Here is a 27,364-nt window from a genome sequence, read left to right as displayed (position 1 = left end):
GGAGGAAGCAGCTGTTTTCCAGGTGAAACCATTTAGCTAGGAACAAAAAAAAGCATCTTACTATGCGTCTGTTTTCTAGCCCAGAAATCTCATTTTCAGGCAATTCCACATCTCCCCGATTTTCTATGTTTGTGTAAATAAGCATTTACAGCATTGTCCCATACAATGTCTGTAAAAAATTATGTGGGAGTCTGAATTTCTGGTCTTTTGAGCACACAAGACACAGTAAATAGTTATGATTAATATTAGGATTAATATATGATTAATATAGGATGAGAAAGTAATGGTGGAAAAAAGCTTATATTAGTAAGTCCTTAAAAAAATTCTCTGGATCTTTCTTTTGCCCTGCACTACTCATTTTCTCAGATATCTGGTGAAGAGCTTGTAGTTCACTATGTAATGTGGAAATCAATCTCCAACCTGAAAAAACAAAAGAACCAACCATCCAAACAAACACTAACATGTTTCTTTTTTTTTACACAAGAATAGATATCAAAACAAACAAAATATGTGAAGCCTGCTAAAAAATTGGAGTGTTTACAAAAGCCTGTGAAGTTCTGGTTGTACACAGTGTTCCTCTTTCTCCTCTCAGTTCTCATCTTTGAATCTAAGCAATACCAAAGCTATCTACCTTCTCTTTAAGAGTTCAGAAACTTCAGTGTATTTGTGAAAGTACATTTTAATATAATAGTTGTCTCAATAGTTTCCTCACCAGAAAAACCTTTTTTCAGTTGTCTCTAAGGTATATACAAGTGAAAACCACCTTCCCATAGATACACTGGTTTAAGTTAGCATAAAGGAGAACTTAGATAATGTGTTCATGTTTTTACAGGAGACATTCCTCACACTTCCATTCTTCAAGATATCATTGAAAGTTTTTCTCTATCTCAGTCTTTTCGTGTTTGTTATTGCTAACTCTTCAGCATTTGTAGCCTTATTGAATATGTCCAGTCAAAACCTTTGAAATAACTATTGTTGCTATTACTGCTAAAAAATCCTTATTGTCTTTAAGGTATTGTTGACAATAATTTCACTCTGTCTAATTACATAACTCTAAGTCTTCCAAAGTAGAAGCACTTACTTAGGTCTTCAATAAAAGTTGTCTGCATGAAATTTGCTAAATCTCTGAATTTGGTTTTGGAAAAGAGTCACGTGTTTTCAACCACGGTCAGGACTTGATATCTATGTGTACTTTCAATTTTTCTGTTTCTTTTGTTCTCACAATATTTCTTTTATTCTCGCAGTAATTGAAAAGCATTTTTTCAATAATTTTGAATAAAACTAGAACTGCAGTAGTACCTCATCAGCTGAAAGAGTACATATTCTATTTGAAAGAACACATATTTTTAGTCCTTATTATCATTCAGTACCTTGCTGATTTACTTTTGGTTGCAGAAACTTAACTTTTGTTTGGGGTTTTCAACTTGCTTTGATGGCACGGCAATGAAATGGGAAGATAAGAGAATCATAAATTATTTTATTCTTCGTTGATTTTATAACTAGAATTTCATGAACATTTTTGGACATAGATATGAAAAATGTGAACTTCCCAACACATGGACTATTAATTTTCTGCAGATCTCTTGTATAAATACCATTTTCATGGCTTGTATGCTTCTGAAGGTATCATCAGAATTTATTCTGTATAGAAGTTACCTGCCAAAATTTCCGTTATATAAATCTGCAAGTGCTTCAGCACTCTAACCCTTTTTAATCTCTACTTCTTTCTGCAAAGAAGTAGCTCCTGATTAAAGGTGATGTGAACTGAAGTATCAGCTGGGACAGAAACACACTGTGCATGATAAAATCTTGACAATATTTTTCCATGACAAGTAGATCTTACACTTTCTCATATTGCATGCTTGTTATCAACATTTTCAGTACTTGCTCATGGGAATGGTGACTTTAGCAAGCCCCAATATCTAATAGTCCTCTATGTCCCTTTCTGTAGTGGTTTACTAGGGAATAGTATCCCCTGAGGAATGAATACCCAAGGGACACTGTCAAGTTGTAAGCCACCAGGTCTGAGCATTTCTGGAAATACAGGGAAGACAATCTAATCTATGCCTGCCTATTTGGTGTCAAGGAAAATTTTCCTACTGTCTCTCATAACAGGTATGTTGTGAATGTCCCTTAAAAGCTAATACTGCTCTGGCCCTCGTCAGCAGGATGAGTAGAAATGAACCGTTGATTTGCACTGTTGATCAGGCTCAGCTGCGTGTGAGACTGATGTCTTATTTAAGTCTTATCTCAGACAACCCTTTTGTCACAGTTCTGAATGATGGAAGAACCCTAAAGACACTTCAGCTTTTCTCCACTTACCTGTCAGAAGCACCCTGCCCGGGTGGGCCCTGGGGAGTGGACTGTGTGCTGCACAATATGTAGGTAGAGTTCTTTAAGAACATCATCCTATACAGTTTATTTCACACTTCCTATGCGACACTCAACATAAGGTTTAAATAAAGCACTACCCTAAACAACAGAAAAAACCCAGGAAAAATAGAAAGCATAGTACAATGTATCATGCCCCTTTTCTATTTCATTATTTGAATATTATTACTACTCATTCAATTATATTAGATACATTTTGAGTACATCTTGTCTTCTATTGAAATAGTTTTATAGCATGCTACGTCTTGTAGATTTGGGGAGGTGAAAGATTATCAGTTACATGACCGTAAGAATATAGTAAATGTAAGCTGTAAGGCTGAAATATTTATCATAAAGTAAATGTTCATTTTCTATAAACATGAAAGTATGCATGTATTAGCACTTACCTAATTACAGCTGAAGCTGCACTCTATTGATATAATAGAAGAGGAAATTAATAAAGAAAGGTTAGATGATGAATGGGCCTTTGACCAGAATATAATACGCAGCAAAATCTTGCAAACATATAGGCAGAATAACTAAGTAACTCTCATAAGCTTTATTAAAAATTTAGAAAGGACCATCAACTTCTACATCTGCAGAGGACATCTCTATGTCTTTTTATTATACTGGCGAACTTATGAGTTTAGACTGCTTTATTAATACTAAATACAATACTAATGAAATATCAGACAATTGCTTGAAAGTTTCCTGAAACAAGAAAGTAGCAATAGCTTTGGTATGCTTAACATCCAAGAAGGAAATGTTCAAGAAACTTTGTACATATGCATAGATATGCTGAATGTGTATAAATGGCTTAAAAAGATGTCTAAGAAGCCAAACAACTACATTCATGGGAAGCCTGTGGCATGTTTAACATAAACATTACACGATGTAGAGGAGCAGTGAACTAGAAGTTAGAACGGGAGACCTGGGTTCAGCTCTGTCTCCTACCAGTCTTCCAATATGATCTCCTCTCTTCCCATGACTGCTCCATTGCTTCCTTTCTTCAGAATGAAAATAATACGGCCTTTCATCAGAGTGTGAACTGAGGGGAAGATAAATGTTAGAAGACCAGGGGCAGATAAATCCAGATTTAAAGATCTATAAAAATACGTAGACCAGAACTGCACATTTTGAATATCACCTGAGACTATGTGAAGGTTTAGTAAATAGGAAAACATTGTATTTATATGGGTATGTTTGAGAATCATTAGAAGATTTGTGAATCAGGACAGGTAGTTTGGAAAACAATACCAGGCTGAAAAAAGTGTTCTTTCAGTTATTGTCTGAAAATGGGTTTTTCTTTTGTATGGAAAAGTGTGGGATAAAATCAGGACAAATATGCCGAAGTATTCTTTTCATGGTTGAACTTCAGGTAGAGGTATGCAACTTTGTTCTTCTCTTTTTCAGTCAGAGAGTGAAGCGCAAAATAACTAAGGTTGGGGCAAGATACCAGGAACATTATAGAGGTCCTGCAAGTTGTCTGATGCTCATGCAAGACACTCAAGCTCAGTGGAAACTTTTTAGCAGCTACTGTTACTATGGGCTAGGAGTACTGGAGCTCCTACTATACAGATCTGCTCTACAGAGAATGTGGGGAGGTGTTACAGCTTGTGAAAGATAGCTGAATGTTTTTGTGATGACTTCGTACATGTTTGCAACACGTGATAAAGATTAGTTGATTTAGAATGCATAGAAGGAAATAAGGAAACCAGGTCAAAATTTTTCCCCAATGTAGATCACTTTCTGTTCCAGTTACCGATAACAACTTGGAGGGCTCATCTCAAGGTGATGGGTTTGTTTTGACTTGGAATAAAATCTTTTTTAACTGTACCGAGGCAAGACTAATATTATGAAAGCTTCTGGGACTGATCATGTAATTAAAAAAAGTGGAAAGATTTTTTTTTCTGTTCTAAGATGTACCACTAAGGTTTGATGACTACTCTGCTGAAGTCTGCTTACATGTTAATTAGTCTTCCATGACCCAAATAAGGTACAACCCTATGTCTAATATTATAATGCAGACACGGGAACTGAGAGGCTATGAACTTCAGAAATAATCACATTCCAAAAATGTAAGCAAATGGATTCCTCATCCATACCTAGGGCAGAAAGTTGCCCAGAAAGAGCAACTCAGAGACATTTCAACATTTTTGTCCCATTTTTATGCTAATCAGAAAAATGCAATGAGAGTGAATTAAAATGAATGATAAATTTGCAACATTCTATGCTGGTGAGAAGTCTAGAGCACAAGAAGTCTTATGAGGAGCAGCTGAGGGAAAATGGGAGAAAAGGGGGCTTAAGGGGGACCTTATTGCTCTCTACAGCTACCTGAAAGGAGATTGTAGTGAGGTGGATGTCAATCTTTTCTCCCAAGTAACAAGCAATGGATAAGAGGAAATGGCCTCCAGCTGTGCCACAGGAGGTTTAGGTTGGACATTAGGAAAAAATGTCATCATGGAAAGGGCTGTCAAGCACTGGAATAGGGTGCCCAGGGAAATGGTAGAGTCACCATCCCTGGAGATCTTTAAAAGACATGTAGATGTGGCACTTAGGGACATGGTCTAGTGGTGGCCTTGGCAGTGCTGAGTTAACAATTAGACTTGATGACCTTAAAGGTCTTTTCCACACTACTATAATATAAGAAAAAAATACTTACTTTAATAACCTTGCACTTCTTGGTATCTTCCATGCATATTTCCCAAGGCAATCATACAACTTAGGTGACATTTCAAGTTAGAGTTGATGTAGAAATTGGAACTTGACTCATAGTTTGTAAATAAAGCAAATAGCCTTTTTAAATGCACACAAAGTGTTCCAGGAGCATTTGGATGATACTCATTAGCATATGGTGTGACTCTTGGGCATGGTCCTGTACAAGGCTAGGGGTTGCACTTGATGATCCTTGTGGATCCCTTCCAGATCAACATATTCTGTGATTCTGTTCCTTTTCACCCATTCATTTTTGCAAGACAAGGTTGTAGCAGACATCCAAAGGCTAAATTTGGATTTCATAATTTGTTCAGGTGAGCAATAGTGGAGAGTTACAGAACTGTACTTACTTGTGCATACATTTTAATCCAGACTTGCCCATAATTTCAAGTTTTATTTTACATGCTACATGAATATCTCTCTTTCTAGCGAGAAATATTTCTAGAGAATGGGTCAATTTCTGGAGCTAAATTGTGTAGCCAGGTAACCACTCCTCAGCATTTATCACTAGGATAAAACAGAGACCTGAATCTCATATCTGTGTGATCAGTTGAGATCCTTATTACTATATCTCATCTACTCTGCAGAGATCTGAAGAGACGTGATAGGAAAATTTGAATTGCAGGTAAATCTCTAGCCCCTTATAATAGATGAGGAGATTTTGGGACCTGATATCCAGGTCACGGAAGCAGGAGTCCCTAAACCAATCTTTAGGCTATTCATTATGTTTCGAAGCTGCTCTTCTGGGTTTGTTTGTTTGTAATATAGTTGGCAATATTAGAAGTTTTCCAGACTTAGGTATGGGTACAAGACAGATTCATTAGTAGTCCCATTTGTTGTTAATTTACTTAGTCAGTTATTGCTAACAGTTTCTAAAACGTGGTCATGACCTTGTTCTGCAGACAAGTGTTGATTGATTTGGGCTGTCGGAAGGAAGGATGCAGAAAATGGATATGACTACTGAAATAATTTTGTTTTTTCCTCAGGTAACATTCAAAGAATCCTAAGTGTTCTTAGTTTTCCTTCTCTTCTGTGTGTAGATGAGGAGACAAAAATATCTACATAAGGAGAAAAAGAGAAAAGAAAACAAGACACCTAGGACTCTCTACATGTACATGAATACCATGAAGTGATCTTTTCTCCTCAAACTTAAATTGACAAGTTTTTCACACATTCCAAAACTTGGCCAGGGTATAATCCTGAATAAAATGGATTAAGATATGGCTAAATCACCATAGCTGCTTCAGAAATGAGTGTAAGTGAGGGCACATTGACTTTTTCTTACTTGGATTAAGATTTTGATTTTAAAATGGGTCTCAGTAGTCTCAAAAACATCCAATTTTCTCCAGATTACTTAATATTAACTTGAAATAATATCCTCTAAGATGCAATCATCTGGCATAACCTTCTATTAGGAAAACCTTTGTAAGACAGTGTAAAGATTTCTCAGCTCTTGAGGATTCCAGAATACATGTTAGATGACAGGTGTGTTGTGAATATGAACCCTCAACAGAGATCAACTGTTCTCACTGTGACAGCATAGTCTATGTGTCTCAGCTGCCTGTAGACAACATTCCTATTTCCAAATAAAGATCAGAGATGAATGACATTATTAATTTAGTCTATCAACATCATACTTCATCTTCAAATTGCAATTTTTGGAATCATTATTGCAAAAAGAAAATGATGAAACACATCATCAACTTTTACCTAAACCCTGAATTATATTCCTTGGTGTCAGTTCAAGAGCCCTTTTGCGCCCTAAAATTGAAAGGATAATTTCCAAGGATCCTGTCAGACCAAAAAAAGCAGAAAAGAAAAAAAAAAAACAATCCAAAACAATCCTTCAGAGGAACCATTTCTATAATGGCTACACTGTGTTCTAGAATTCTTTTCTTCTGCGGACACACACTGAATATAAAGAGTACATCAGAAAGGATTTTGTGCTTATATTTTGATAGGACCATAACTTTAACAACAAGTTTCAGAAAACCTTGTTTCCCTAGTATTTTACATGCCTATGCAGTGGACTTGCCTTTAGCTATTCTGTAAGTATGCAAATGTCATACTCTCATATTTATTATCCCTGACAAGATAGACCTTGGTTCATCTGTTTACCATAGCTAACAACTGTCTCTTGTGAAATTGGTTATACTATTTTATAAACCATATAACAGTTTTCTTCAGTAGCTCTCTTTCAGTTTTCTCTCTCACAGGCAGCATGACCTGTAATACAGTTTTGTAGCAAACTGTCATTTACAGACGAAATCTATCAATGACATAGATGACTGACTTGCCACAAGCACTAATTTTAGTTTTCCCCTTCTGTCAGATGAGGAATTTTGTCTCCAATTTTTAGCAAAGTCTTTTATATATATATATGTGTATATATATATATATATATGTACATATATGTGTATATATATATATATATACACTGCATAACTCAGTTTTGTAATTTCTGCTGCTTGCTAAAAATGCTTTTTTTTTCTGTCTCTGGTAAGACACCTGTGACCAAGTTTCTTAATGTGACTCATGATATTTACATTTAAACTGCGCATGTGGTGAGCTCCATATTTGAGGTCTACTGTGACTGGGTAGCTCCATATGGAAAACTTGACAGACTTGCAATATGAGACACTACTGGCACCATAACTTGTAGAGAGTATTTTGAATTATTGTCAGAATTTCTTTTGTTCTCAGAGTCTGTAGATATCAGTCCATTAAGACATATAAAGTTGGTCCTACCTTCTCAGTCAGGTTAACTTGGAATAAATGAAATCAATAAAATAATCTTATTAATCATTCCTTGATACACGTATTTTAGGGAAACAGTAGTTCCACCATGGGAAACACAGATCTGGAATTGTCTTTACAGAGTCTCTTTATACTGATACAGTGGTCCAGAGTGGAGATAGGTGTTTGTAACCTACTATTTATTCTAGTAACTTTCACTATCTATTATGACTCTCATTATTTCCCAGATGGGAACAGATTTTTTTCTTCCATAATAAAAAAATAAGTCAATGTTTTTCTCTAATTCCTTCTGAATGTTTCAAGGATGTGTAGAGTTGAGTTTCCAAAAACTAATAACAAGGGGAATGCATACAGTGCTTTGCTTCAGAAGGTTTCCTGCTATTTAGAGATAAATGGCAATCGTTTTCCTCCAACCTTCATTTTGACATTTTAAAAGATAAGATGTACCTCTCAGCTTATATCAGCTCAGGAGTGTGTCTAAATATCATTTGGCATCTCCTTCTGAAATGTCAAATTTCTAAGATGAACGAGAAGGTAAAACTTTTTACTGTTTTAAAGCACCATTTTATTTTCAAAGAAGGGAAGGTATTACTACAGATCAATAAAAAATTCAGGTATGGATCCAAATAAATAATGGATTTTTCAGGGTGTTCAGAATTCAGTTACATTCTTATCCCATCTACATACTGAGGAGTTGGTAATGAAACATTTGATTTTTTAACAAATCTCAACATTTCCAAAAGACAATTTAAAAAACATATCAAACTGAAGAGTTATTTCAAAGAGAATATTTTAAATGTCTAACTTTCAGATCATGAAAAGGTAAAGTCTTCTGCCTTTTGGAAAGGAAGCAGCTCAGTGTCCCTTTACCATACTTGGTATCTAGTTTATACTGAAGTAAATGGCATTTCTCTTGTTCTTATCAACTGTACTTAGTGCAGCTTTGATTTTATAAAATAGTTTATTCTATTTTGATTATTGTCCACCCTTGTGGTCTGCTAAGTTCTCAAGAAACTACTACAGAAAATGATTGAGTTGTAAGTAAAATGATCTGTAAAATTTCCCAATAAAACCTGCCGTCTTTTAAATTTGGTCTTTAGGATTTCCCTTACTATTTTGTATAAAGTAATTTCAGGTATGAATTATTGCAGAGAGGTTACAATCAGTCATATAAGACTAACAAAGAAGATCTTTTGACTACTACCTAACTACTAATCCTTTCCGTGTCTGAGGTACTTAAATCAGAATCATATAAAAGCTCATTGAGATACATATACACACTGGAAACATTTCCATAAATCAGAAGGTTAAAGGTCATATCAGCATAATATTCTTTATAAGGAATTTTGGAATGGAGTAAAGACATTTTTACACTTCCTTGCTAAGGTATGAGACAAGTTTTCTTCTGCTTAACTCGAAGTATAGACGAATGCTCTACTAGACTGTGAAATTCAAACATAAAAGAAAGGAGAGAAATTCAGCTTCGAATCTCTGAAGTTCAGCTTTCCAAGTGATTTAGGGATCATCTTGTATGAATTTTCTATGGGATATGGTCTCCTAGATCCTGCAGACATCTGTTGACCTAACTGAGACCTCTGAAGTCAAAGGTTAAATGTAAGTCAGTTGAGAGGGAATTAACTTATTTTACTGCTGATTGTATTTTAAAGCACAGTGTAACCTGGGTCTGGCTGAAACTGGTTTCCCCTTCCCCTCCTTGAAGTTCTCAGATTGTTTCAAGACATCTGTACAAAGAGGTAGAATTCCTCTTCTTCATATGTAATTTATCTAATACTACAGTTCATACCTTGGCCTATTCCAGAACAACTAATAGCAGGTATTAGTATTTTTTTTACAGGACCCAATATTGCATTCCTGAAAAAGCAGACATTTTCTTTTCTCGGGGGAAATCTTATCGGAGCAAAGAGACTTTTTCATGGTTATATATACTTATTCCTTTTAAAATCTTCTGAAGACCTTTTTTTCTTGGTTACACTGGTTGCTAATTTAATTTTCCAGCTGTAGAAGACTTTCTTCCCTACTAGCCCATTCCCCTTTCTGAGCTTTTCTAGACAAAATATCCTTGATTTCTACTACTTGAATTTCTCTCCTTGATCAGGAAGGGGGAGAAGTCCAGGTTGCCCTCAGGGGATTCTAACTCCTGTTGTATAGCAAAGGTCCAAATCCATCATTTGAATCTGCATGGCAACGAGTTAACCACATATGCCAACTTATTACATGAGGTACAACTAATCTTATACATACATAAAAGTATTTTCAAAGCAATCTTTGAAGCTGTCCTCAGGAAAAAAAAATCAGATACATGCATACAAATAATTTTGGATAGATGTAAATCAAGGGTTTGAAATCATTTTGACTTGGCATTCTTGGAGTATGATGAACTGCTGTGCTTCCACTGATTTATTATTTAAAAAAGTGATTTATAACAGGTATATGATGCATTACATAAGAAAAAGCAAAATATAGTAAGAAACTTATTTAAAAATGTTGGAACTTAGTTTCTGAGTTTTCCATAGTTCTTTTGTTTAGAGTCACTAGCACTTGAGAACTGGTTTTGTAAAATTGCTCCATGTGGAAAAAAAATTCTCCCATACATTTTATATTTCTCCTTTTTATTATAAAGGACACTTACACAAAAATAGTAGATTGGTTTCTTAAAATATTATTTTCTTTGTCTGCTCCCTCCCATTTATAATCATCATAATCCTCACAATATATTGACATGGAAGTGACTGTAATATCGCAAGGGAAGCATTATGACTGCAAGTAGGCTATCAGCAGCAGGTTCTTAAAGTGAAAAGATCCAGTTTCGATACAAGTAACATTGAAAATAAAGAGCACTGGAGAAACAATAAGATAAATAAAATGCTCTTTAAGATGGATTTTTTTCTTTGATATTTCTTAGGTATTATTTGATAAAAAAAATGTCAACAATATAGGACAAGCCAACAAGTCAGAGGATTGGTCCAATTTGTGTACTGTCCTGTCTTCACCAGCAGCCACTGGTTGAGGAAAAAGTTTTGAGTTCAGACATTAAATACTTAACCCTTGCCCTTCCAGAATACTTGCTCAGCATTCAGGGATATGAAATAAAGAAAATTCCTGAGTCACAGACTGTATCTTCATTATTCAAAAGTCTTTTTTACTTTCATGCAGTTGCCCGCTCCCTATCACAATCTGTCTGTACACCACTAGAAAGTAATTTTCTGATCATGCAGCTATGGAGGTTTTCTAATTAATATTAGTTAAATAGTTTTCTTCAGTTTTCTATGAGAAGCTGCCAGAAGCTTTCCCAATGTCCAACAAAGCCAATGCCAGACAGCTCCAAGATGGACCCACCACTGGCCAACGCTGATTCCATCACGATGATGGTAGCACCTCTGGGATAACGGAGGGGGGGGGGGAACAACTGTGTAACTTTAACCAGAAAGAGTGAAAATGATCAGTGAAGAAAGAGAAGGTGCTCCAGGCACCTGCAGCTCCTGGTGCAGCCCCTGATGAAGCAGTCTGTCTCCCTGCAGTCCTACACGGGAACAGATGTCCATCTGCAGCCTCTAGAGGACTCTACACCAGAGCAGGTGGGTGCCCATAGGAGGCTGTGATTCCATGGGAAGACCATGCTGGAGCAGGCTCCTGACAGAACTTGTGATGCCACAGGGAACTCATGCTGGAGCAGCCTGTGCCTGGAGGACTGCATCTAGTGGAAGGGATCCATGCTGGAGAAGTTCATGAAGAACTGCAGCCCATGGAAAGGCCTCAAGCTGGAAAAGTTCATGGAGGACTCTCTCTTGTGGAAGAGATTCTGTGCTGGAGCAGGGGAAGAGTTTGAGGAGTCATCCCTCTGAGGATAAAGGAACAGCAGAGACAACATGTAATGAACTGACTGACCACAACCCCCATACCCTGTCACCCTGTGCCACCGCAGGGAGGAAGTAGAGAAAACTGGAAGTGAAGTTAAGGGAGGACTGGGAAGAAGGTACTTTTAAGATTTAGATTTTATTTCTCATTACCTATTCTCATTGATTAAACTTATTTCCATAAGCTGAGTCTGTTTTGCCTGTGATGGGAGTGGGCAACTGATTTCTCCCTGTCCTTATCTTGACCCACGAGCCTTTCATTATATTTTCTCTCCCCTATGAGGGGAGTAATATAGTGGCTTTGGTGAACACCTAGCATTCAGCCAGTGTCAACCCCCCACAGTATCCTAAGAAACCATAATTATTACTGTTCCAAAATATATATCACATATCAGAATACAGCATTAATAACTTCTAGTTTTCACCTCATAATATTTAGTAGCAGTAGTACTGCTATTAGTATTATTTACCGATACTTTATGAACTACGTAGTTTCTTTGAACTAGATAATGAAATGGCTTGATACAATGTACCTTTTATTCTACAAACTTCTTATTCAAATCGATGAAATTGGTGTACATAATTTCTTGGAGAATGAATAGAAAGATTAATGCAATTTACTTCTTTAAATTATCAGATGCTCTCTATTGATCAAAAATAAAACCATTACAGTTATAATAACAGAAAAGGAAATTAAAAAAGTACACAGCACTATATGTAATTATAAGTGCCTTTTCTGAATCCAATCATTCAGCTAATTTTCATGCACCATCCTCTCCATATTCCATAATCTCTATTCTATTTCTTTTGTCATGTAGAATTGGCTGCTGCATAATCTCTAGCCCTATTTTCCACATTTCATAAAGAATATTACATTTTTATAACTATCAGTCACCAAAAAATCTGCATATGTTCCCTTACACACAATCTGAATCCTGGTTTTCTAAGCAGAAAAACTACCTTAAAGTCTGCCATTTGCCAATATGCATCATATGTGTTGAGAGGTTTTTCTCTTTGCACTTTTATTGCATAAACAGTAGAGTAACCCTTCAACGCATTGTGTAGGGAATTTAAAAGTGTGTAAATTGTAGTATCAGTTGTGAAGCTCCTTTTATGTATTATTCCCTTTAGTTATTTGAGTTGCATTTATTCATATGTATGGGGATATAATATGATTCAAAAGAGAAGAGATTTCTGGATGTCAGTCATCTCAAGAGATTTATGCTTGAGATAAATTAGCTTTTCTTAAAATTGTCACATTTCTACTCAAAAGTTGTAGAAGCTTCTCCATACTCAGAAGACCTGCAATAAGTGCCCATCACCCATTTCTGGGCTGAACTGTAGATTCCTACCCTTCTCACAGAGTCTCTTACAGGTAATTGTGACAGAGAGGAGCTTTCAAAGGGAACTGCATTTGCCTATTTAAGTTGTCTTTCCCTGTTCCCATCTGCTTCTCTGTCAGTGTTAGAGTATTCCATGCATGTTCAATAGAAATCATGATCTGTGTTAGTGGATCTAGCTAAGTTTCTGATCTATTCAAGTTCACCACAGCTACAGATCATCCACAGGAAATGGTTTTAAATCCGCTGTAGTTACATACTTTAGCAGTATTTGGAGGTTTTGACCAGCTGGACTCCTCTTGATCTTCCTCCTCTGAAATGTTCTGCATTCTGTTACTCGTCATTCAGTATCTGCATCTTTGGCCTCTGGTGCTGGCCAGATAAGATGGTAGAGCCTGTCTATTCAATTGTGTACAGTGGATCCTGAACTCTTCTCTCTGCTCAGAATTTTGTTTTCAGATAAGCATATAAAGAAGACAAAAAGCATGACAAAAGTCATAAGACTGCTTTAAGAAAAAGTATTATTACTGATATTTTATTGTAAACTACTGACTATTAACCACAGCAGATATTCTGTCTTTTCCTTTCTGTAAGACAAGGGAGAAGAAACCATAGTAGAGAGGTTGAAACAGGAGGATACCACAGTCAGGCATAAGTATCACCTGAGGTATAGGTGTAATCTTTTCTTTTGGTAGAAATCATTTGCCCCGCATGGGAAAAGTGTGATTATTGTGATACCTGCAGGTCTGTGGACTCACTAAGGGTGATGTGCTGTGCTTGAAAAAATGCATCAGATTATCATATATCCATTGGCCAGTTCTTCACTTAAGGGTTCTAATCCCATATCCTCTTCTTCCTGTGGTACATTCCTTTCTGTAGGTTGAGACTCCTGCCTGCATTATCACAACAGTGGTGGATTGATAAAGTCACCAGGTTCAAGCCCAAGGCCTGAGCTAGTGCTTAACACAGTGTCAATTTACACAGTTAGTTTTACTCTTTTCTGCTTATTTAATTAGTATTTAAATATTCCAGTTGAAGTGGAATAGGTCAAAGAGGAGCTAGCAATGACCTGAATCCAGAATACTCTCTAGCTTATTTATTGGAGAGCTCATCTGGGGAGTGGAACAGACAAGTCAAAAGCTACCTACTCTCTCATTAAGAGCAGACTGCACTGAGGTTTCTCACATCCTAACTGCATTGCCGTAGCAACAATATTATTATTTAAAAGGGAACAACCTCTTTTTTCAGTGTTGTGTCTAGCCTTCTTTTAAAATGCCTAGCCTTAAAAAGCCATTGCACACTAAATATTTTACCTAATTTTTTTTGTACTATTGGCGAACTAAGACTGTTATACACAAAAGAGTTGTGAAATAACAAAAATAGAGAAAATTACTCTTTTACATCTGAATGAGTCTGAATGGAGTAGGTTTGTTTGTTTTGGAGGTTTTCTTCTGTTTTGTTTTTCTACTGGAGTAATGGAAGATATAGGTAAACCTGAACTGTAAAAAGGTGCTGAACTGCAAAATCAAGCACTCATCCTTAACCGTGGACTCCTATGCTTATTATGCCTCAAGGAGAGTTCAACTCACAAATACAAAGGGTATTTCATCGAAGCTGCCAGAACTACAAGCTCACTCTGGACTCTGAAAGTCACACAATGTTTTACTCAAAGTTGTCACCAATTGTCAAGGTTTATTTATACTTACGAGACCTTATAGGTCTTCAGATTGTATTTTAAGTGACAACTCTGAAACCAGAGGAATAGTAAGAATCTCTGAGTTTTAACTGTTTGGAATTTAGCAAATCAATCTGTTGATGTAAAGGTGACATTTGTGACCTGATGGGGTAGTTCTGTGTGCATGAGAAATTGTGATGTGCAGTCAGAGGTATATATCCCTGGAGTAATCTTTTTATAGAAATGTATATATAACTTCTAAAAGTTCCCATCCTCATTGAAAATCAATAGCAATCACAACCCAAAGTGCCAGGAGGCTCTGGCAGACATGTGGTGGTGGATTAAAATTGGATGGCTGAAATTGTAACAGCCTTCAGCTGCACCTTCCACTCCTATGATGGATGTTGCTCCCCCAAAGCAGGGACAACTGATCTGCTCATGAATCACTCGGTCCACTGCTGTGTTCATCTAAAATAAACTGACTTGGATTCTGGTTGGCTGTAATACAGACATTGAAATTTGTCTTGGGAGAGAAAATGTTTATTATATGGGCAGCAAAGATGCCTGGGGAAGTTTGGGAATCTGATTTTAACCTGCAGCTGAATGAGCTCTGTTAATTGTAAAAGTCAAACTCAGCAGGCTCCATCAGGTGATTTCAAAGCAACAAAAATGCCTGTTTTTCTCATTCCCCCACTGTGCACGTGGTGACCCAATGACCTCTTGGGCAGGAGCTCTGCCTAACTTTGATACTTTTCTGAGGAAAAGGAGGATCACTACTGGCTGAACTGATGGAAATATTGCCCATGTATGTGTCCCCTTTTCTCTACTTGTCTATCTGTGCAAATACCAATACTGCAGGTTTTGGGAGGAGGTTAGTAGTGGTAGGAGATGGATAAAAATGAACAGAGCACTTAGGCACTGCAAAGCAAGAAACAGGCAGAAAAAAGCATGAGGCCAGCACCAAGGTACTACAGTAACAAAATGCTTGTAAGGGAGAGGGCAGTCATCTTGGTGTTATTGCCTCTTCTTTTTGGAGTCATGAAATGATGATGGTATCGATATACAATCCATCCTACTTGAGATTATGTAGTAGTAAAAAATATCTTTCTCAGGAGTCATCAGATAAAGTCCTCCAGCCAATTTTGTTTATATTGGTATCAAGGAACATGAAAATTTGATTTCTATTTTCAGTGCTTTAGGACATCCTGTCTGGTTTTGTTTTGGTTTTTTTTTTAGGCAGTTCAGGAGTAGATCTTTACCCTGTAGATGTTGCTTGCCAGTCCTGTGAGGATGTCTGTGATATCATAAAGCATCTATAACAACACTGGAGATTTTTCTTAGGCACCTGAATCATACTGCAAACACCTGCGTTGGGAACCTCTAGCAGTATAACAACAGTTTTCTTAGCTTGACTTCCAGTCAAATTTGAATCAATAGCTGTTCACTCACACTTCAATGAATGTTAACAGTGGTAATTTTATTGTATAAAATCCTAAGTTTTCAAGGGGAAATCTGCCTTGACTACATCAACAGCCAAAAGCATGCCATAGCTAACCTTCTAGCATACTTGAGCTTTACCTCTGCAGCTTTACTTTGATTGATAATTTGTCAGTAACTATTTTCTTCACCAAAGAAGACACATAGCAGTTTGAATTTGAAAAGTTAGGTATACTTAATAGGAAGGAACTATTTTTACATAGAATCAGACCTAGAGGAATGATCCTTTGACTGGTGATTGTGAGTCTGTGTCTGCGTACACACTCAGAGTTTTAATTGCTTGTATTATAATTGCACAAATATCTGTCAGTAGGATGTCCTTGAAGACAGGCTGTGGTACTAATCAGATTTGTCGACATGAGACAGTACATTTCTATTCTCTTTTACACATCATAAACTCTGACTGATATTCCCAAGGGGAAAAAATGCATAATGTGTCATTTATGACCTGTTGCTTGCACAAATTGCCTGCATTTTGTATGCAGTTGGATAACAAAATGCTATCGATTTTGAATTTGACTTAGGAAGCTGATCTTTATTGCTAGTTGTCACTTGGCAGATTTTTCTTCCCACTGTGAAATGTTTGATCTAAAATTAATGTTTTGGAGAAATGGAAGCAGTGATGGTTTTACAATATTTAAAAAAATTGCATACATTCTATCCCAGGAGATAGACGTTATTTATAAACAGAATACACATTCTATAAATAAGACTAAATTTCAAATAAGTTACAAAAAGCATGTAATATGCCAATCTTGTTCTGCTTACACAACACTGCTGTTTAGCAGAGCAGTTTTTTGGGGCTTAAAGCAAGGCATGGATCAGTACCAGCATGCTCGTGCAGAGGCAAGCTTAAAAGGTAGAGCTAGGGGAAATACACACTAACACAATGCACTACATAATAATAATAAAAAGAAAAGAAATCTAGACTACATTGGGGTATGAATTTGAAAACTCTACAAATATGACAGATTAAGAGTTAGGAAACTTCTGACACCAAAATTTTCCTTCCCAGTTCTATAGTTTTATGTGAGACACATAGAGGTCATTTCAATATCGCCCTGGAATATTGTTTTCACTTTCTACAGAAAAAGGAACAAAACCAGTATTCATTAGCACAAGGATTGGAAGACTTTTTTGGTTTTTTTAGGGAAAAGTGTATGTACCTACAGGTAATATTAAACATCTTAACCTTTCTTCATGTATTTCTTTAAGAATATCAGTGTTGTAATTCTCAGAGACAGCTACACACGTGTTGTGATGGTGAATGTCTGAAAGTCTTCAATAACCCGTACCTTAGCTCCAGAAATAGTTTCTAAATGCATATTTGCCATTTTCTATGTCAAAAGTGAAATTTTAGGTGTCTGTGTGAGCAAAGGTCCCTGAAATAATTGAAATTAATTTATGAAAGTTGGTTTCATCAACCAGACCAAGAATATATGTAACATGTAATTGAATATTTTAAAAGTAGATGTTGTAAACTAAACTTAGTGGAGATACTGTGGTCTTCTACTAGTTTTGACTGTAGTGTTATGACTATTTTTACTATTGTTATTGCATATAATGAAAAACAAATGCCAACCAAGACTGTTTAGTTTATCACTATCCTATAGGAGGAAGATTAATTTGAGAACTTTCAAATGTGCTCAGACTTCAGTTACCATAATTTTTGTTTGTGTCCAGAATTAACATTTTTAATACCCTGGGAAGAAGTAGATTAATTCACTTTTGGTGATGTCCATTAAACAGTTAATGTGTGTCAACTGCTCACTTAGCTAAGTAGTACTCACCTTCATACCAGTTTTCTAGCACCAAACCTATACTTTCTGGAATTTAGTCCGCTTTGGCACTGTAATGCTTGTTTCTTAGGAGATTATTTCATTTAGTGAAAAATTCCACAAACAAAGATATTAAAAAATCAGCTACAAGCTTCTTCACAACTTGTAAGGATACTGCACATGTAAATAATTTGTGTTTCTATGAGATTAAATGGATTAGATATATTTCTACTACCAGTGATACGTGTCCTTGACAGCAGAATTCCAGCCAATCCTCAAGTGGTAGACACATTAGCTCCATCACAGTCAATGGAAGTACACTTAATCACATCACCTGAGAATCTGACCTGCAGTCCCTAACAAGATTGTCCTTTATAGGGTAATGTTATTTTATGCTTTCATCAATCACTCTTCTAGGTCTGTACCTGTTTGTGGCAGATTAAAAAATGTCATATTAAAATCCAAAAGGCTGTTTCATCATGTTGTTCCCAAATTACCTTTACTAAAAGCAGGCCCAGTTGAGGAAAACCTTCTTCCAGAAAGAGCAAAACCTTTTTTTAATAATGCAATATTTATATTTATTTTAAACATTCTTATTATAAAGCAATTTCAAAACAATATTCATATTCTTGATTTTTAGGCTCCAAGTTGTCTTGACTTTTCTCTGCTTTGACTGTTTGCATAGGACATATGTCTACAACTACAACAATAATAGATGGTAAGAATGGATCCGTTCCTTCATCATCCATGAAAGTCAGCAAGAAATCAGTTACAGAAGACCTCGTGACAACATTCAGCTCACCAGCAGCATGGCTTCTCGTTGTTGCTCTGATTATTACCTGGTCAGCAGTAGCTATTGTAATGTTTGACTTGGTGGATTACAAAGACTTGGCAGGTAAAACTCAACATATTCTGTTTGACACCTTGTATATTAAAATTTTAAAATTTATTAAGGAATGTATATTACATAGTTATGCATGTGTCTCACTTTGGGGACAGCATAGTGTCTCTGCTGAGTTTACCAAGAGAGAAGATATAAGAAATGTCAAAATGTATTATTACAATTTAAGTCTTTCCATTTTGCAGCCCATCTTCATCCTCAAAACTATGCATATTGACAGTAATGTAATATGTATATGAGCATGTATAGTCAGATTTCCATTTTTCAATTTCTACATAAATTTTTTCAAGAAAAATAAAGTTAATTAATTCATATTTTCTGAAATATAAAGCCTTTAATAGTTGCCTTAAGTATTCTGACATCTGCTTACACTAGTTCAATGACTAGAAAAATGCAGATAATTTCTAAACATGCTAACCCTAAAAATGATCTTCAAAAACCATAAGCATAGAGGACCAGATTCCTAATATTAGCTAGGTCACATCCTTGTCTTCAATAAGACAATAACTCTAGCCTAGTTTAAGACTTGGCAAGCTGACTGAACAAGATCGAGTTTAAAGGTACAAATAGATTAATGAGGGCAAAGATGAAAATAAAGCGGGTGGTACAAGGACTGTGATTCTAATTGAGGAACTGGAAAAAGCAACAGGGAATAGAATTTTTATGCCTTTTGTCTGACAATTATATATAATGAAAAATAAATTAACTACCTATGTTTGCAAAGGGTGTATAATGATCAGCAAGACATTAAGGCAGTAAAACTTACATGAAACAAACAGCCTGTAACAACTGGGAAACATGTGTGTGATGCAGAAAACAAATGATTACAGTCCTTTTCTTTCTTAAAGTAGAGCTCCAGCTCTAAAGTTATCACATCTGTCACAATAATTAACTAGGAATTGAAATTCAGACTTCAACCTTTTAATTCAAAACAAATTGAGTTGATGTTTTGGACTAAATTTCCTGGACTTTATTAGTTTACTGATAAATTCATAGATTTTTTTTTTTTTGTCCTGCTATATATCAATATTAACTTCAAGATTTACTTAAAAAGCTTTTGAGACAAAGATAGATCTTGAAAGAAACCAACCAATCCTGGATCAATGGATGTCACAGAGTTTGAAATGTGGAGAAAATGTACCACAAAACTTTCTTAATTTTTTTTCTCCTCTGTCTTTGTTTTCAGAAGGACATCACTTGAGTTCCAGCAAAACATAAAGTTATTTTTTAGAGATCTTTCCAATATAGACATCAGATTTTAATTTGGACACCACACACTGGATACTACAACATATATAGAAACCAAGAAAGAGAAACTATCATATTCTGCTTCAGTTTTCCATATTAACCATTAATCAATCAATCAATCAATTAGTCAAGTTCTTAATATATTTTATATGAACAATCAAGAAGGAGAACATAACTGAGACTACACTCTTATACTAAGCAATTCCTGAACTGGCTGTCAAGTCACACACGTTCGATATATAAGTCAGGGTAATGCAAGTCAGGGTAATGCTAAGTAATAAGAATTTGTACTGGAGACTGAAGGAAGCATCTAAGATGTAATTCTGCTCATATTATATTGACTAAATGAGTTTAAATGTCACCAATGTTGATGGAAACTGACATTTTCAGACCAGGATGTAGAAAAAAAATAATATTTAATCTGAAGGATGAGTTTGGATTTTGTGGAGGTCTCTGAGAGATGATACTTTAGTTTTTTGAGTTTACGAGTTCATTTCTTTTCTTTTCCAATGATAGTAATTAAGTGATTATTAAGCCAACACTTAAATCAGGTCTCAATGGTCAAGAGTTAAGAGAAGAAACTGCTGTACTTCTTTAGACCAGGATGTATTACACTGTTTTCTGTATTTACATAAATTTAACAATAGCTACGTAGCTCTGACCATAACCCTTGGGTTTCACTTCTGGAGTTCCTACTTCAAGTTGAATCCACTGATTTATAAAAAATCCATTAAAATAGCTGAAGATTTCACATAGAATCACCTGGCTGTCATTATTAATACTAGAATGATTTTCACTTTTGGACAGCCTGGCCCTTTGCCTCCACAGGAGGCCCTTTGCCTTCTTTTCACATAGAAAGTAGAATTTGGAGCATATTTGGAGCATATATAAGTGACTCCTTAAATCTAAAACCCAGTGATATTTTCTCTTGAGTTTGACACTGTTCTTTGAAGAATCAGACCTGGATAAAAAGCATGAATAGTTATTTTCAGGACTGTAAATATAGTTTTGCAAGCATGATTAAAATTAATTTCCTAGTTTTCAAATGCAAATGAAAGATGCCAAAGAAAATATATTCAACTGTATACTTTTTTAATCCATAAAACACGGAAAATTCCATGTGTTTTTCCTCAAAGAACACTTGCCTTTCATAAGTCAGTGCATTCAATTTCTTTCCCATTTCTCTACCTGAAGTTCCATGAAGTTCAAGTTTAGAAAGTATGCATAGCATATGAATGAGGCAAGCTGAGAGAGTTAAACTCAGTCTAGAGAAGAGGAGAGGGAGGGATGGCCTAGGAGCAGTCTGCAGATTTTTGAAGGAGAGCTACAATAACAGAAGACTCTCATCCATGGGTTCCCACCAGGGACTTCCACTATGTTTCTGTGCCAGAAATGACTGTTTCCATAGCAGAGCTGTTAGCAGTAATTCCACTGCATAGGACTGACTGCAGCAGAAAACAAGAGTAGGTTGACACAGTAAACCTGCCTGGGAACTGTGTGGCTGAGGAATATACATGGATTTGGTCCCCCTGACTACACTACAGAGCTGCTAGCCTCTGGGCAATAAAGGAAGTGCAATGCCCTAAATTATGAGTTACCTAGATAACACACAGAGTCATGGAGGTCAGTAGAAGCACAACACATCAGCAGAGTAGAAAGTACTTTAAACTGGAGCATTGTTTTCCTTCAATAATTAACAATTTTTATCTCATTATCTCATTATCTGAAAGACAAATGGTTCCAACAAGACATATAGTATTAGTCTATTTATCTCTTAATGTATTTTTTTAATTTATCAGTATGAACTTCACACTGCCTTCTGTGATTAGAGTGTCAACCCATAGATTTTGCTTTTGATTACTACGGTTTCACGTTCTTTTAGAAGTAAACTATCAAGTTTGGGAAATTTGACAATTTATATAGGATGAAATTTGTCCCGCAAATAACTATATGAAAAAACGGTGCTTAGTTTCATCCTAAAGTAGATGTGGTAAATTACTTTTGTGGGATGCCTTTTTACTCAGTATTTGAAAAGTAGCTTTTAGAACTGAGGGAGGCCAAGCGGGAAAAAAATTGAAGGTTCAGGTAACTGAAGTCAGATTACATGAGTTCAAGCTTCACTCATAAAAAGATTTACAATATATTTTTGTGTAATTTTACATGTCCAGAACATGATTGACTGTAAATACTATAGTACTCTGTATTATTCAGGAGGTGCTGGTTATGATATAAAATATATCATAAGAGGAGAACACTGGTGTTACAGGTTGCATGTGTAAAGCTATGCCTCCTTGGTGGTTATGTATCAGTTTGTTCAGAGGTTAGAACAGAGATCGAACCTGCAAGTCAGCTTTGGCTTTGGATTTTGAGGAAAGCATGAGACAAAAATTAGATCAGTGTTGAAAGTTTCACCCCAGTTCTATCTACCCAGAAGAAGGAAATTCAATTTTTGCAGTGTTGTGCTTTAGTGTATTATGCTCATTCCTTTGAGGAAAGAAATGAAAACTTGCATTCCTATCATGCTGTATTGTACAACTATAAACATGACTGAAATATTTGTAATGTGGTATGAAGGTGACATGCAATACAAAAGTCTGAGATAAGAAACCAAAAATCTTATGCAGTACATAGTGCGCATGAATATGCAATAAGTATCATACTACATTGAATTGTCTCATATATTTTGAATATCTTCAGATATGCAGAAAAAAAATTGTTTTGGTGTGTGCATTGCAACAGTTTATTACTACCATCCTTTGTGTTAGAAAATACACCTTGTTAATTGGCTTCATAATTCAAGAATATATTTCATACATTTCTTGTATGTATAACTGGATTATATATTTTAATTGGTAAATGTAACTAAATATTTTAAGATTATTTTGGTCTTAAAGATTAATTACCCAGGAATTCATATTTGGTAATGGGCTAATAGAGTGTTCAAAATTCCCTGCCATCTCTGTGACCAATTACAACCAATTAACACCATCCTAATTTCAGATTCAGAGTGTTCAATATTCAGAGAAAATTGATAGTGATTTAGCCAGTCACCTAAAGGCCAGACTAAACCAAACCTAATGAAACCTCAACAAATCTGTGAAACCCAAAATTACCCACAAAACAATCTAAGTGAAAATATAGAAAACAAACTCCTAGCAGGATGAGCTTAGCATTTTATCACGACTGCTTTCATAAATGAAAAAAAGAATAGGCTCTTTGTTGTGGATAATTTGTTTTGCTCAGCCATCAAGAGGCTTTTTAGACACCTGAAGCAAAGCAGATCTCTGTGGAGGTAATACCTGCCAATGATAGAAATGGGGAGCTAACAGGAGATGGAGGCATGAAGCTCCTATCCACTTAGATACTGTCTTTAATTTTTTTCTTTAATTATTTTTTTTTCTTTCTAAGATAATGGCAGAACATCTGGCCAAATTGTTGTGGGTTCTCCCATACTGGCTTCTGAAAAACACAGCCTGAAGGCACCATTTCTCTGCCTGAACTCATGGTCATTTCTATTACTGCCTTGTAATCACAGAAAGTTTTGGCTGGCCCTGGATAGTATGCATAGAATATACCTATTATTATTCTCCAGCAGAGGAAAACAAATGAAAATTAAGAACCATTTGTCACATGAAAATCTGTATTTTGGAGCAAAAAGATGCACAAAAGTAAAGAACATGACTCTAAACCACTTGTATTTTATCACCAACATGGACATTATTTTCCCTAGCCTCCTTCACAGTAAAACTGTAAGGTGCAAAACCTGCTAGTTCCAGAGCATTGTCATTAGGAGACATGGAATTCAGCAAAATATGGCTATTCTACTGGGTTTCTTTTCTTTTCTTCTTTTTTTTTTTGTCTATTTTTTTGTGAGATAATCATTATTAGGAATATATACACACATTTTTCTCCTACAATATTATCTCACTGTAGTCATCCTGTTGGGCTCATGTTCACTGGAAATTTTAAGATATGCAAAAAAAAGTGTGCTTATATATATTCTTATATTTACAACATATTCACCAACGTTAAAACTGATAATACCTCTGCACTTATTTAGGAAAAAAATGAACTTCTGTCTTAGCTTAAAGCACCAGAAAATTTAGTGGAACAAATAATTTTGTCTCTTTTTCAAACATACAAAACCCTAGGCAAATCATAGAATCACGGAGTAGGGTGGTTTGGAAGGGATCCACAAGGATCATCAAGTCCAACTCTTAGCCTGGAATTTATCGAAACAGTGCTATAGTCTTCTGAAATACAATTTTTACTGTATTTACAATTGTCAATCCAAAGCATGATTAAAGAGCTTATCTATTTCAAAGTTCTTAATGAAATTCTTAATTGAATTATACGAGACTTCAACTAATGTACCCAAAACCTAAAAAATATTTTTTTCTCTTTCATAATGATAAAAACAACTAAAGAGATTTAAGCCAAATTCCAGTTTAAAGAAGGGCTGGCCAGATGACATCTGGTTTGTCATGTTTCACTCTGCAGATCTCATAGCTGAGTTATAAATCCCTAGAAAATGAGTTTACACTGGAAAGAATGACAGCCTATGAAGTATTGTAGTGCTGCAAGTGCTGCATTCATCCCAAAAGGTCTAGCATATAAAGGTGATAAATTGTGATAGATCAAACTTCATGAGGTCATGAAGTTGAAAATATGAAATTTTAGAAACTGTCTCCATGAATAGGGAAGGATTTAAGAGGAGAATTCATGCTTAAATATGCTAAATGGGAAAAAAACACAACCCAAATTTCAGGTGCATAATGGTATCTGTGAAATTTTTAATTTTAAACAAGCAAACCAAAACGGTAATTCACTTCAGCAACAATTGCAGTGATGCAACTCTTTGCTTATTTGCTGTTGAAGAAATTGAAGTAACTCAACTAGAATCAACTGTATGTGATTTATTCTTTTCAGTAATAGAACTTGTTTGTAAATTGTGAAAATACCTGTATCTTATTCAATCATATTTTCACATTGCTCTGATTCATACTGTATTATCTTACACCTAGATCATATTGGGTTTTTTTGAATGACCTCCAATTTCTGCTTCATAACAGCAGCCCCACAGAGATTAAAAAAACTCCTCACTTCACTCCTTAAGTGCTTCCTTTAACCAAGAGACAGCTGACAATGTTCATTATTGCTAATGGTGTTTCTTCCTTTTTTTTTATTGGCCTTTCTGGGGTTCATCCTGTTGCCATCAGCTATAGACACCTATTCACAACATTGCGATGATCCCTGTTTACCACCTGGTAAAGACCTTCTGCCTGCAGTGTTCTGAATACGTGTGTGCGATGATAACAAAGCATGGGCAGAAGCAGAGTGTCAGGATGTGGCAGCCTTGCTTCTCAGCTAACCCCAACTCTGGATGGCTGGGGCTGCAAAGTTCATTGCAACAGCCTATTCCTGATTTTCACATTGTGCTTGAAGTAGACCTGACTGCTAAGAGTTGACTCCAGTCAGGAGATTCCCAGAAAATTGTGTCAAGCTGAGGTACTAATTTTACACTTTAAATGTCCTTTAAAAATGCCATTGTACAATTACTTAACAGCTTTTTAACCTGAAGCTAAGATCTGTGTTCTTAGTCAGAGAACTGAACCCATAGAATGAGGAAAAAATAAAGTTTCAAATTATTTTAGATAAAATGTCTGTCTGTTTCAGAAAAAGCCACTTGATGAGGGTCTTACCCACCAAATCAAAACCTTCCAGCTGAGACCAAATCAAGCCATATCCTAAACATACACTCCTGTCCACGTGTACAGTTATATCAAAAGTACCTGAAATTATCTGATAGTTTATGACAGTTTGTGAATTTTTTTCTAAATTTTGGTGAGTAGGTTCTAGTTATGCCTACTTCTTTGTCCACTTTCAGGTGAGGTTTTCTCTATGGACTTGACCTCAATACAATTATCTAAGGCGGATATTAGAAAGAGACAGAGAAGATTTAGACTACAGGCTGTAGTCTTCATATTTACAATATCAGTACTTATAAAATGGAAATTACTGGGAAGTGCTTAGTCTGCATTTTTTGGTATTGTTTTTATATGCAATAATTCAATATACTTATAAGTATAAAAATTAAATAATTATTTTTATATTTATATTTCAATGACACCTGTCCAAGTTTTTTTCTGGTGCTTAAGTTAGTGCTAAAAAAATGCTAGTCTCTGAAACAGAAAGATAAGACCTAAGGACAGCTATGTTGATAAACTGGAATTTTAATAATGGAAGATTTTAAGTTTGTATTGAGTTTAGTATCTTAATTCACGGTGTAGAAATAAAGTAATATTAATACTAAACTTAAGAGATATAAACTTTTGAATTAAAATCTAGATCTCTATATTTAACTATTTTATTTTTTACTAAAAATAAGATATGTTTTATCACAAACTAGTGTTAGGCTTTTGTATTTTATCAAACATGACACAAATTCTGTCTTCATCAGCTGTACCTTGTCAGTATCAATGAAGTAGTTTATATCTCATAGATCAATCTTTACACCAGATAATTACCATCATTTGTAATTTAACTGCATTCAATTCACTGAAGTCAAAATATGTAATTGATGAAAATCTAACAATTATTAACTAATTTGCTGTAGTTGATTAAAAAAAGCGCCACTTTAGCATAGATTGAACTCTGAATTTGTATTTAACAATTTGACAAACAAAAAAGATTTATAGGGGACTATATTTGTGGTAAAGTTATTAAGACTGGAATAATTACTGAAGTAATTTGCACAGATAAATCAAGTAGTCACTTATTTGTAGTGCACTTCATAGGAATAGATGACACAGACCATAAAACATAACCAAATTTGCTTGAGGCACTACAGTAAATCATACCATGTGATTACTCAACTCTTGTTTCCAAAAGTCACTGTTAAAGGACCCATTATTAGTTCTGATGAAACAAAACATTCTTCTGTTCAAACATACCACAATTTTACTGAAGTTACTTTGTCACTTTATCAAAATTATCTTCTATCCCATGAACACACTTAAGACCAATTGCAGGACTTGAGAAATCTGTCATTGGTTAGTTTCAAGGAGCTGTGTTAAGTGTGAGATATTAATTATCATTAAAGTTATGAATTCAATTTTCAAATCAATTGGAGTTAAAATTGTGAGCCAAGGAGATTTCAAAAATGAAGAAAGTAATTGTTCAGAATTCTTATTTTCACATTTTTAATC

General features: G+C 35.3%; 1 protein-coding gene across 1 annotated transcript in view; it reads left to right on the top strand.

The window, feature by feature from the left end:
* The window catches only part of LOC113941233 (triadin-like), a 69,646-nt gene that overhangs the window by 11,978 nt on the left and 30,304 nt on the right, over positions 1-27,364 (top strand). The window contains exons 2-3 of the mRNA XM_027632394.1: positions 18,693-18,902; positions 25,376-25,423. Coding sequence (XP_027488195.1) covers positions 18,693-18,902; positions 25,376-25,423 — 258 coding nt within the window. The remainder of the gene's footprint in view (positions 1-18,692; positions 18,903-25,375; positions 25,424-27,364) is intronic.

Source organism: Corapipo altera, unplaced genomic scaffold (assembly GCF_003945725.1).
Source record: "Corapipo altera isolate COAL_440 unplaced genomic scaffold, ASM394572v1 2b, whole genome shotgun sequence".
Lineage (NCBI taxonomy): Eukaryota > Metazoa > Chordata > Aves > Passeriformes > Pipridae > Corapipo > Corapipo altera.
Note: the sequence above shows the minus strand (reverse complement) of the source record. Positions and strands in the feature narration are given on the sequence as shown.